The sequence below is a fragment of the Lagopus muta genome, chromosome 5 (genome assembly GCF_023343835.1).
Source record: "Lagopus muta isolate bLagMut1 chromosome 5, bLagMut1 primary, whole genome shotgun sequence".
Taxonomy (NCBI): Eukaryota; Metazoa; Chordata; class Aves; order Galliformes; family Phasianidae; genus Lagopus; species Lagopus muta.
This window is the reverse complement of record NC_064437.1, coordinates 23,463,053-23,475,380: the sequence shown is the minus strand read 5'-3', so window position 1 is coordinate 23,475,380 and position 12,328 is coordinate 23,463,053. Positions and strand designations below refer to the sequence as shown.

Genomic DNA, 12,328 nt, shown 5'->3' with positions numbered 1-12,328 from the left:
GCGCTCGGAGGCGCCCCCTGGCGGAGGAGCCCGGCCGCCGAGCGGGTGTCCGCTGCCCCCGGAGCTGGGCGGTGCTGGAGCCGGGCCGGAAGGGAGAAGGGCCGGGAGGGGCGGTGTGCAGGGGATGCTCATCGCCTGTTGGAGGCGATCGTAATCAATTTGGTAACTGGGTAAATGAAATCGCTTACAAGCTTAGTTAGCGGCTTGGACTTTTTTTATTTTTTATTTTTTATTTTTTGCCAGAGCCTTTCCCCAGGTGCTGCGATCCCACGGCCTGGGGATTTGAGAGTTTGAAAGAAGCCGTGTTCCGCTGTGGCAGAAGAAAGCTGTGCCAGGGGGTGGACGCGGTGGGCCGGGGGCGATGGGCACCCCTGCCAGCCCATCCTGCACTGACGCTGCTTTCTGCTCACGTTCCAGGCTCTCGGCTCACCACCCACTGACTCCTGCAGCTGCGTCACAGCAGGCTTGGGTGCCTCCTCCTGAGACTGCTGTGAGTGACTGCAATGCCTCGGGAATGGGAACACAGGGCACGTATTGCTGCCACTGCACTCGCATCCCTCTGGAAAACTCTCCACCCGCGGTCTAAAGGGCAGCTCAGCCCTCCAGGTGGCCCAGACTCTGTCTGCAGGGAATGAATCACCTGCCTGCACATCAGTCCTGCACCTATGACTATGGGACAAGCCACGTCACCGGCTGTCCCTGCCAGTCGGAGGGAGCACGTGCTGTGGAGTCACCCCTCAGCCTTCCCACGGCAACGTGGACTTGGCAGGCATAGCAGAGCAGCTGGAAGAAGGACGTTCCTGTCACACCCCGAGTGGTGCCTAAGGTCAAGGATGCAAAACCCCTTTGTGCGTGTCTTAATTCCGTGCAACAAGATCTCCCTCACCAGCTGCAGGGGGGGTTTGTGGACCCCAGACAGGCTGAGCCCTCTGTCATACAGCAACACACTTGGTGGTGCTACCCATCCTGACACACAGTTAGCTCTGAGGAGCACTTGTGGCTATGTTGCCGTAACGCCAGCTCTGGGGGACACAACTGCTCCCACCTGTGTTTCAGATCCACTTGAAGCTCACTGCTAGCCACTGTGTTGCACAACTGACCCCACTGCAGACTTGTTTAGTTTCTGCAGGGCCCCTGCACTGCAATATGCTGCTAAAGCTGTTTGGAAGCCATGCTGGAAAAGGTGACAGGCTGGGATTTAAATAGCTGTGACTGATTTAGGCCTCTGCTGAAGGTATTTGAATATCAAAGTATTCAGGGCATGGGTTGCCTCAGAGCCATGTCTGCATCTTCCCACAGTGGGACGAGTGTGTGTGAGCTGGCATTTGTGGTGCTCCTCCAAACAACTGTGCCTTGCTTGGGGACAAGAATGCCAGAGGCTGTGGGGACAGGCAGATCCTGAGTGTTCCCACATCCCTCAGCTCAGGCTCTTCCTCATCATCCTACGGCTGCTGAGTCTAACATGCCACCAAGTGCATTCTGTGTCCACAGGGTGTCCCTGCAGCATGGGCTCATTCCTTCTCACCAGCAGTCCTGAGCTGCTTCTGCCAGGTGTAGGCTGCAGGACTGGCAGGTCTGCCTGTGAGCACAGCTATGTGCACCCAGGCTTTGTTTCTCTGACAACCAATCCCTGAGTTTTTCCCTTTGACCTTGGAGCAGAAACCTCCCTTTGGAGGAATGTTTTTGGGGGGAGGTTGGCGTGGCTCCAGCAGCTGAATTTTTCCATGACCAGAGACCATTTCCTGCCTTACATGGCCCCAGAGCTCTTGCTGCGGCTGCTCTCCTGCAAGCACCTATTTAGGAATTTAAGTCCCGTGCATGCGGATGGGGGGTTGGAACTATATGATCTTTAAGTTCCCTTCCAACCCAAGCCATTCAGTGATTCTGTCACACCAGGCCTTAAGCTCTGAGCAGACTTACAACTACAAAGCTGCCGGGGAGGGATGCTGGGGCTCACATGGCTGGTTGCCTGGGGTCCTGGATCCGGGGCCACTTCCTGGTCCCAGGGAGATGCCAGAAATGCCCTCACCATGGGCAGGTTGTGCTAAGGACAGATGCTCTCTTATGCTAGCCAAGAAGTGGTCTTTTTGACCAGACCTTCCTGGAGCTGCCCATGAGGCCTGTGAGCTCCTCCTCAGCGTCTGCCAGCACCTGGGAAGTCTGGAGAACTGTGACCTGCAGCATGAGGTTTGCTGAGCCAGTGGCAGGGTAGAAGGATGGAAAAGGTGTTGTGGAGCTAGGGCAGGAGGGGTGCAATTTGGAGGGACGCACACACAGGGATGTGACCTCTGGCTGCAAACTGAGCTCCCTGATGCTGGCATTCCCCAGCGGTCAGCACATAGCTCTGAAACCCTGCGGCCAAACTCCCCCAGCACCCATGCTGGAAGGAGAACAAGGTGGTTCTGCTGTGATTTCCATCCAGCTCAAGGACAGGGGACAACTGGTTCCTGTTTTGAAGGAGGCTTCTATGCAATTAATGTGGTGGGAAAGTTTTTGCTTTTTCACTGGCTTTTTTAAATGATTTTTTTTTCTTTTTAAGTCCCTAGGAAACTGCCTCCAAGAATGATGTCAAGGATGTGCCCTGCCAGCTGCAGGTTGGGCAGCGCCGTGTGGGAGGAGGCCAAGTGTCAGCTGCCCAGGTAACCTCAGCTCAACCCACACTGTACGTGGCACATCCATAGCACACAGGGAGGAAAACAGACCTCAGGGTGTGAGGATAAAAACCTGTCTGCATGAGCAGTGTGGGGGTAATCACTGAGGTTGAGGGTGAAAAAAGCCAAAGCTGTGGGAGTAAGGGGGGCTCAGGTTCCCAACCCCAGGCAGAGCAGGGCTGGGACTCCCGACGAAGCCTTTTTGGGGTTGTTTCTGACTTTGTTCCCCTTTGTTTTGCCCTGAAATTGAAGCGTGGGGATGGGATTTGAGGTGCTGATCCAGCTCAGCCATGATTGGTGACAACACATGGAGAGCTATGAGTGGTAAAACTCACCAAAAATCACCCCCTGGGGGGAGGAAAGCAGACACACAACGTTTGGGGGTCTTGCCAGCTGCAGTCTCATCCAGCAGCTGGTTCCTCCCAATGGCTCTGAGACACAGTGAGAGCAGTGTGAAAGGACACAGTGCCTCCCCACAAGGTTCTTCCTCTGTCCAGGAGAAGTTTTTGTTCTTTGGCTGCATAAGTACAAAGAAAGCCAGAAATAGACCAGAGGAGACTGGACAAAATGAAGTGAGAATGCAAACAAGTCATCTTTTGAAGGAAGCACAGATGGGGCTGTTTCAGAAATGCGAGCTGAAAGCAGTTGTAGGCAAGGTGCCACTGGCTCTGCCCCGTCCATGGGCCATGCAGGCACCATCCTCAACAAAAAGTGCATTCTGACAGCCTTGCTCCTGTCTGGCTTACATCTTATGTGTTCCTTGTGCCACTGCTAAGGAGCTGTTGAGGATGGCCCCAGCCCTGGGGTGCTCACAGGTTTGGTTTTGCCTTGACAAAGCGACAGATGTGCCACTGTGCTGCTTTGCAGAGCTTTGCTTTGCTTTCACCTTGATTTGCATTAGAGTGTAGAAGGGAAACCAACACCATGTTGTGGTGCTAGGTGCTCCCCTGACCCCTCCTCTTGTTGTGAGCAGCTTCAAGCCATGCTGTCCTCTCAGAAATAGGGACAAAGAATAGGCCTACACCTCAGTTTCTGTGATGAGATTTGGTTTCTCTTTTCCCAAATGGGCATAGAGGGTGGCTCCAGCAGCTGGATGGCACAGCTGGCACAGAGCAGCAGCCTCTGCACTGGAGTCACCTGGGCCTGCAGGGCCAGGGATGTGCCCTTGACTGGGTTGCAAATGGGAGATTGCCACGGCAGTGGCAGGAGCCCAGGATGTGTCACACTGGTCACTCATCTGCTTTGACTGTGCTGGGATACAGCAGCATGTGGAGGCCTCTCTGGACCCCCTGGCATTACCTCTGCCCCTCACCTGCCCCTAGCACATGTGCATCAGGGCTTTAGGAGCTGTAGGACCATGCCACAGTCTACCCGTGCCAGACATCAAGGCTCTAGATCAGGGCTGGTTGGCCAGAGATGAAAGCAGTCACTCTCCCACACAGGGTCATGCAGTCCCTGCCAAACATCACTGATTGCAGTTCCCCTCCCCATCTGCCTGGGAGAGCTTCTCAGCACCCTCAGCGTGGCCGCACACCCAGATGAGGGCCATCTCTTTCCTGCAAAGCAGAAACAGTACAAAAGCATGCAGATGTGGGGGGCTGCTTGGGGACAAATGTAACTGTGGGGACTGGTTTGTGTTCAGAGTGAGAGAATGGCTCACTGCCCCATCTTGGGGTAACAACCTGTGAGCATCCTTTAGGATCAAGTAGAACCACCCCAGGAAGCCACTGCTCTCAAGTCATGGTGGTCAGGCAGGGTCCCTGTGGATGGTGCAGGGGCCGAGGAGATGAAACAAGTGAAATCCAGCAGTGCTCAGTGCTGCCCTGCATTAAGCAAACATAATGAGGCTCTGCACAGAGTGTGCCTCTCAGTGACCCAACCCCGCTGTATCTGCCCTTTAATCGGGGTCACCGTGACCGCTGTCTCACATCCAGGAGTCTGGCAGCCCAGCAGCACAGTGTGCCATTCTACAGGCTTGAAGCAGCACAGAGGACGGCTGTGGGAAATCAGCATGCATGCACATTTGGGATCATATCAGAACACAGAACCAGTGCCACTGATACCTATGGGGCCGTGCCATGGTGACATCTCCCTAACAAAAGCCCTGTACCTCAGGGTGAAACAGCAGTTACCAGCTGTGCTGAACGCAGAGTTTCTCCTCTTTAGCTCTACAAGGAAAAAGATTCCAATCCCACTTCTTGCACAGCTCATTCCCCCTCATTATGAGCCCTGGAAGGTTTTGGCTTCCCAGATATTTCAGGATTGCTTTTAAAAGTTTTATACTGTTTTGCTGGATTCTCCCCTGACAGGGGGAACGGTTCAGCTGAAGTTAGAGGAAGTTATCTGAAGCAATCTTGAAATTTATAGCTCTTCCTTTACTAAGTAAGAAACGGTCAGGAAATTAAACAGGAAATTGCATCTGGAAGGAAAACTCAGACAAAAGTTGCGTTGTCAGAACAGGCTTAGGAGAGATTTGTTTTATTTTAACCAATAAGGAGCCAAAATTAATAATCAGAAAAGGAAGGAGCCTTGTGCAAATTAAATCACACATTAGAAAGGAAAAACACTTGGGGAGAAAAAAGATACCTTTGTGAAGAGAAGGTGTGGATATTCTATGCTAAATCAGAGATCAGACTTAGCATTTTCAGCAAACAAATACTCGGAATTGCTGAAACACAATAGCCCCAGCTAAGAGCTTCATCTCAGCGTGGCAGCCTGGTTCTTGGCACTACCCTCACTACCCTCTCTCCTTATGGTCTTCTCTGTGTGAGACAAGGGACAGCCACCAAGAACTGGGCACAATGCAGCTGCATCTGGAAAGCAATCCTTCCAGCCACCCACTTCCAGCAAAAGCAACTGAGATGATGGGAAGGGAAAATGCGGCTGTGGTCACTGCTCAACCTTCTGCAGCACTTTTTAAGACTCCCAAGCAAATATCTGCTCCTAGATCACCTATGTACATTGTTCTCAGAGTTAATTATAGGCTCCAGTAGGGAGACTGGGTAATCTGCCTTGTTTTTTACCATTACATTCCTCATCTTATCATTGTTTGAGATGCAAACTCAGTGAGTGCTGAGCCATGCTGGTACGTCAGGGCTGATGACCTGCAGCCTTTGCCTGGCTGATGACACCAAAGGTCTTCAGGCATTGTACCTCGTGAGGAGTGACTCGAGAAAGCTTTTCTCCGGGATCCTGCTCAGTCACTGTCATGATTTCCTGAAATGATCTGTCCTCCCTGACTGCTCTTTGACTGTGTTTGGTCTAAGCTGCATGTGATTAATCCCCTGCTGATAAGTGGACCGTAACGCATGTGGGAGCTGTGCCAGCCCAGAGCAGCTACATGGGCTGAGCAAATGTGGCTTCAAAGCTTTTTCCTCAGTGATCATAAGTCCCTGCCACAAAGGGACCTAAAGGAGGCAGCTGTGGCCAAGGCTCACATGTCACCACGTCTCCACAGCCCTTTCAGGATGGTTTTGGGCACTCAAGGCACAGTTAAAATAGCTGTGGGTACAATGTGTGCTGTTACTGAAGTTTTGAGGAAATTTACACCACCAAGGCACCTCACTGGGGCTCAGCTGGAGGACTGCAGATTGGTTTTACCCAAAGGAAGAACTTGGAGCTTGATACGCATTTCCAAGGGGGCATTATAACAAAGGGCCACCCTCCTCCTGCAAATGCCATTGTCTGAGCTGGCAGCATGTCCTGAAGGTGAGTGCTGCTCTCCTGCCATCTTGCCCTTTGCAGGAAGAGGCGGAGTAGTTTTGCTGCAAGTAGCACCAGAGAGGTCATCCACTGTGTTATCTCCTGTCTCTGCAGGAAGGTATGACAGTACAGAAGGGCAGACAGCATGAAACCATGGTCAGAAATGTGGCATGGGACTTGGCAGGCTGGAGAGCTGCACCACAGGGTAGCCCTGGGAGGGAGGTGGCAGGCGGGTAGCCCTCCTGCTATGGGTAGCGTGGCTAAGAAAGTGTTCTTTCTAAAGAAAATACCTCTGTGCCTGCATAGGAACCTCACCACAGAAAGCAGAGCACTGCAATCTCTTCTTTGGCTTAGCAAGCTGGATCTTCTGCTCTCCCCTCTCCCTTGAGTTTCTGGGCAGGTGCTTTGGTCTGTTTGCAGTTGTTGGTATGCAGAGCTTTCAGAAGCACTGAGGATGCCAAACGTTTGTGAAAACCCAACAATTTCAGGGCAAAAACCACCAAGGGCAGACACAGCAACTCTTGTGAGCTTTCCACCTCGCCAGCACCCAGCTCCAGGTGAGTTGTGCTCCTGCACAGCTGGGGAGCACGCACCTGGGGGCAGGGCAGGGCCGGGCAGCCCTTGGTGCTCAGGGCCCTGACACATGTTCATTTCCAGCACAGCGCTGGTGACTCATTCACCTGTGTACGTGAAGGCTCTTCCCCCTGAATATCACCTCAGAAAGGACAGCACTGGGGAAACCCGCCACCATCACACCGGTGGGTCCGCCCTTACTCTTTATTTAGTGAATAAATCATTTAAAAACTCTTAATATTTCTCTGGCGCTTTCTATGCCCGCACACCCGCGAGCTGCCAGCGCCGAACCCCGACCCCCGCAGCCCCCTCGGGCTCACTGGCGCCCGCAGCAAAATGGCCGCCGGCCCCACTCGCCCACCGCAGGGTGGGCGCCTCCCGCCCGGAACTACAGCTCCCAGCAGCCCCCGCGCCCCGCCCCGCGCGGCCTGTTGGGAATTGCAGTTCTCCCACCGCCCACCTTCGGGCTGTTTTTCTGCCGGGGGGCCTCAGTAAACGCCAATCGACGCTCGCCTCGGCGGGGCGTCTCACGGAGATGCCTGGTAAAAGAAACAAAAAAGAAAAAGCCGAGTCAGAACAGAACGCCGTTCCTTAACGCGCCCCTCGCTCCAGAGGTAGCCGTGCCTCCTGCTCCTCGCGGACTTGCCGCCAGCCGCCCCTTGTCGCAGGAGCGTCTCGCTCTACCACGGCCCGGCCTACGCGGACACCTCGGAGAGGTCCTTGGAGGGGCGGGGGAAGAGACGTCTGCTCTCTGATTCGCCGCCGCTCTGGCAGGGAGAAGCCAATCCACGCCAGCAACGGGCCGCGAGGAGGCGGGGCTTACCCCCAGGCTCGCAGGCGATTGGTGGCGGCGGGGCGCGGAGCGTGACGCGTATCCTTCCAGCTCAGCGCGTGAGGGGCTGAGGGGCAGGGGGAGGGGCCGCCGGGCAGTAACGGCCGCGCTCGCGCCGCAACGGCCGTATCGGAGTCGCGTTAACGGCCGCGCACCTCAGCGGCCGCTTCCCGCGCTTTCCCCGCGCTCCCTCCGGCGGGGAGGATGCGCCGCCTCTCCCCGGCCGCGGCAGGTAGACTGGGGAGACGATGAGGGAGCCGCCCTGCCGGCTCCTGGCCCTGGGCTCCTGCCTGTTCCTCTGCGCCCTGCTCTGGTGAGTCTCGGCCTGGCCTGAGAGCGGTGTCGGGGGGAGAGAAGGAGAAAAAGGGGCTCGGCGGTAAGGGCTGGCCGGCACGGAGCTGCCGTGGCTGCGGGGTTCGGGGGCTGCGCCGTGTATTCCGTGCCCCTCTGCTATCCGCTTCTTTCCCTTCACACCGAACTTTGGCCGCGTTCTCCGGTGGGTCGCAGCGCCTTGTTCTTCACAGCGGTTTTCTGCGGCTGCTTTGAGTCGCGTTATGTGAAAGTCAAAAGCTCCGTTCGCTTTTCGCATTGATTGTGTTTGGAACTGTTCTCCTCAGCATCTCGTGTGCTTTGTTTCTCTGCATAACCTTACGGCAGTACAATATTAGGACGGGATAGTCGTACAGATTTGCAAGCTTTGTCCTGCTTTGAGCTGTGTGAGGTGGAGCGGTGCTGGCCAGTCCCAGCGGTGTGCCTGCAGCAGGTGTGGGCAGCCCGAATGGCAGCAGCTGCTGGAGTTAAGTCTTCCTGCAGATCGTTTGAATAGTCTGACAAAGGGTATCGGTGAAACGCTCTTGAAATTTGTGGCTGTCTCAGCTGAGCCTGGCCGTGTGGCTGTGGGGAAGCCCAGACACCTGTCTGTACCCAGCTGGTTGCAAAACTGCTGCCGACGCTTGCGTGAGTGGGTTGTCCAGCTCTTGGTTTGTGTCATCGCACTTCTGGTTTCAGGAGACAGCAGCGAGTATGAAAACAACCTGAAAGCTCAGTTTCCTTGTTTGTGTTTAGCAAAGCTTTAAAAGAAACGAAAATCTCCTCCTGGCTGTGCTGATCTGACTGAGAACCTGGTTTGTCTGTCTCCAGGCAGTGCTTGGGCACTGCTGGAGGGTTGCATGTCTTATCACAGAAGATGCCTTCCTGTTTGGATTCTTATTAGGGTAATATATTTTTGCTTCTTGCTGTTAATAACCTGTTTCTGCACTGAGATATGTTGTTAAAGGTGCTGTTCTCATGTTAACAGTAGATAGACAGAGTGACTCTTCTGTTGCTTTTAATCTATTACGAGAGAAAAAAATCAGGCATCTATTTCATATGGATAGAAGAATATCATGTGTAGCAAGCTCTTTAAATAAGATGCTTGCTCTGTAAAGACTACTTTGCATTCCTCTTGTATGTTTAGGAGAAAAACTGCCCTGAAATCTCTTCTTACTCTTTCAAAAGTTCACTCTTTCAAGAAGTTGTGACTGATCCTAGCTTGCCCTGTGTCTCCCAAAGCTCTTGCTATTGAAGTTCAGATTGTGTTCAGCACACTCACCCTTCCTATTAACGAGCTGCTCAATTAATTCAGCTGCTGGTGAGGTTGCAACTCAGGTTCTCTGATCTGTTGCACAAATGCTATTTCTTGTGAGATAGTTTAAGATTCTGTTTGCAGAATGACACTGCAGCTTTGTTTCAGTAGCCACGTCAGGAGCATAGTTGGAAAGTGTCAAAGTCTTCAGTCCTTCATTGTTGGCTGAGCTGCCTAACCACGATAAGTGCATTTTACTTTTTCCCAAATAGAAGATGGTCACCTTTATGGCTTTACCATGTGAGCCATTACACAGCTCTCACAGTAGTCAGTGGAAGGCATTGACTGCGTTACAGATGTTGGCATGAGTGCAGATGTTGAGTTCTTAAACCTAGTTGTCTTATAACCTTGAAGGGATGTTAATGGTGGCAGAAGCAGGGCTCTTGTTACAGGTCAAAGTCATGGGCAGCAGGTGATCAAAGTGAAACAAAGCAGGAAGAAAACATGGGACAAACGGAATTACTGTAAGAATGCTCTTGGCCACTTGGACTTTGATTTTCTTCCTGGATATGTGCTTGCTTCCTTTATTTGATGAAATTGAACTTGAAATAGTTTCTCCAGTGGAGAAATACCTGTTTGGATAAAGGTGAATATGACAGTGATTTGACAGCTTTCCAGTCAGTTGAAAAATGTGGCTGTGTATTAGGAAACATGTAGAAACAAGAAGGTTGAGTTCAGGGACTCGTCAGCTGGTGCCTTTTCAATAAAGGCTGCATGGTGCTCGTTGGGAATGCAGGGTCACTGTTACAGTTCTTCAGACTTCCTGAAGCAAACCACGTGGGGCAAACACAACTTTCTGGGAAGCTGAGCCGGTGAGGCTGTAGCGAGGGGTTCAGAAGAGTGGAATAGCTGCAGGGTTTTAGAGAAATATTTTCAATGCAAGTAGGGCTTGGAATATGCAGCTCTAAAAATAATACTTCTGTGCAGATTGCAGCTTGAGCTATGTGACAATGATTCCTGTTCTGAATTTGCAGAGTTTTTTTGTTTGGTTAACCCCTTTCTGTAAAAAGGGGCTCATTATGTAAAACACTTAGAGAAGTGTGATGTTGCATAGCTGGATGATGCAGAGGGAGCTGAATGCATGGAGGAGATACAGAGGCTCCCGGTTGGCGCTGTGTGAGACCGGCCGTGACAGCTGTTTGAGCAGGATCCTGGGCACATTGTTCTGACATCAGCTTTTGCCTGCCATCAGCATTTGTTTACCATGTTAGCTATGCATTTAATAAAGAAATCATGCGTGCGTTAATTTGTCTTTCTATGGTTCATTCTGTTCTGGAAAGTGCTTTGACATCCAGATCTGCTGAGCTTTTATGAACCCTTTAAGAATTCTCAGCTTTGCAAATATGAATGAAAGGAAACTGGGAATAAAGTGCCTGCATGCACCAAGGTTCCTCAGTTGTAGCTGCGTGTGAGTGTGCTGCATCAGGGCAAGAAGGCTTGTAGCAATGTGAGAGACCAGCAGCACCGTGTGCTGTTGTGCTGGGAAGCCCTGGAGCGCTCTGGCTCTGGGAGCTGCCGTGCAGTGTGCCTGTGGTCTGAGCAGGTCAGGCTGGGCATGGCATGGCCAGGGCTAGTGCTGATACGTGCCTGCATTTCAGCGTTACTTGGTGTTCCTCCCTGTAGCAGCTTCAATGTGAGGATTTAGGCAAATCTTAACGAAAGAGAGTGGTTTAGGTTTCCTGGTCTTTGGATTGTGTTTATAGCCCTGTACATTTTCCAGGGAGTCCTTGTCGAATGCTTCTGCAATGCAAGAGCTGTAAAAGGCTGTGTTGTGCTGGCAGCCTGCTGGTGTTTGTTTTGCCTCCTCTGCTCGGTCCGGTTGGCAGTGAGGTTAGTTGGGTTAGAGATCACAGGAGCACAGGCCCTGCTGACGGAGCACTTACTGGCCCCATCGTTGGCTTCTTGCTTAAACCTCCAGCTCACATCTGTTCATAGGGTGCTGAGTGGCAGAGCTGGAGAATGAGATGGACTGAGGATAGCGTGGGTCTCGTGCTCTAGAGTGCGGTGCTCCTCTTGTCACAGAAGTCCTTTTCTCAGTGGGGTGAGGCTGGCAGCAGGCTGCCCTTGTGGTCTGAGTGAGTGCTGCTGGGTAACTCGTGTCGTGGTGCTCACAACTTCGTGTGGGGATTCTCCCCTTGTGTGAACACGTACATCTCCCCCAAAAAGACCAGTGCTGAAGGAAGCACTACGTGTATGTGTTTTGTGGCAGGAAGAAGGAAGTAATTTGGACACTGTTCATATAATCTGAACTCCTGCTTCAGACTGCTTATTTCGGAATGAAGAGTGAGATCTGGGAAGGGATCTGGATCAGAGCAGGATGGAGAAGGGGGAGAGGTGCCCGTTAGATACCGTTAGATACAGTGCGTCTTGCTTGGAAATGCTTGTGCTCTGTAGGTGAAACTGGGACAAAAGCTGCGTTGGAACTGTTGGGCTCTTAAAGTCTGGGTTGAATGCCTGGCTCATCCTGTCCAGGTTGGAGGTGATGTGCACAGACGGGCTCTGGTGTCTTAAAACATGTCTCCATTATTTACCCTCATTGATTTTCAAAGAGTTTGGGAAATACTTTCATGCCACATCTTCTGAAAGCTTTGTCCTAGAAACTTCAAATTATTGCTTGTGTAACAAGCAAACTAAGCAGCATGCCACGTGGTGTGTGCCCTGTGAGGTGGCTGTGTGATGTGCCTGGCTTCAGCACTTAGGCACAGCAGAAGAAGACAAGACTTTCTCTAACCCGTTACCATTCTTGCTGTTCTCTGTATTTTCTAGAATGCTTTTTTGCTTTCTGTTCTCTTTGGCTTCCACAACTGAAGGGGAGGATGTACAGCTTCTTCTGCTTCTGTCTGTTAGCACAGACAGGTGCTGGCTCCCCTGTGCCTGGGTAGGGCAGTAGTTCTGAGTACTGAAGCTCTCATCTCTTCCAGCTGAGAACAGTCACGCAGAGCCGTG

At 52.3% G+C, this 12,328-nt stretch overlaps 1 protein-coding gene across 4 annotated transcripts in view; it reads left to right on the top strand.

Moving 5' to 3' along the window:
• The first annotated feature begins 7,820 nt into the window (after positions 1-7,820).
• SUCO (SUN domain containing ossification factor) overlaps positions 7,821-12,328 on the top strand; it is a 40,852-nt gene continuing 36,344 nt past the window's right edge. For all 4 annotated transcript variants that reach the window (XM_048944517.1, XM_048944515.1, XM_048944516.1 and 1 more), the window contains exon 1: positions 7,821-8,071. In XM_048944517.1, the coding sequence (XP_048800474.1) occupies positions 8,007-8,071 (65 nt within the window). In that variant the 5' untranslated portion in view covers positions 7,821-8,006. The remainder of the gene's footprint in view (positions 8,072-12,328) is intronic.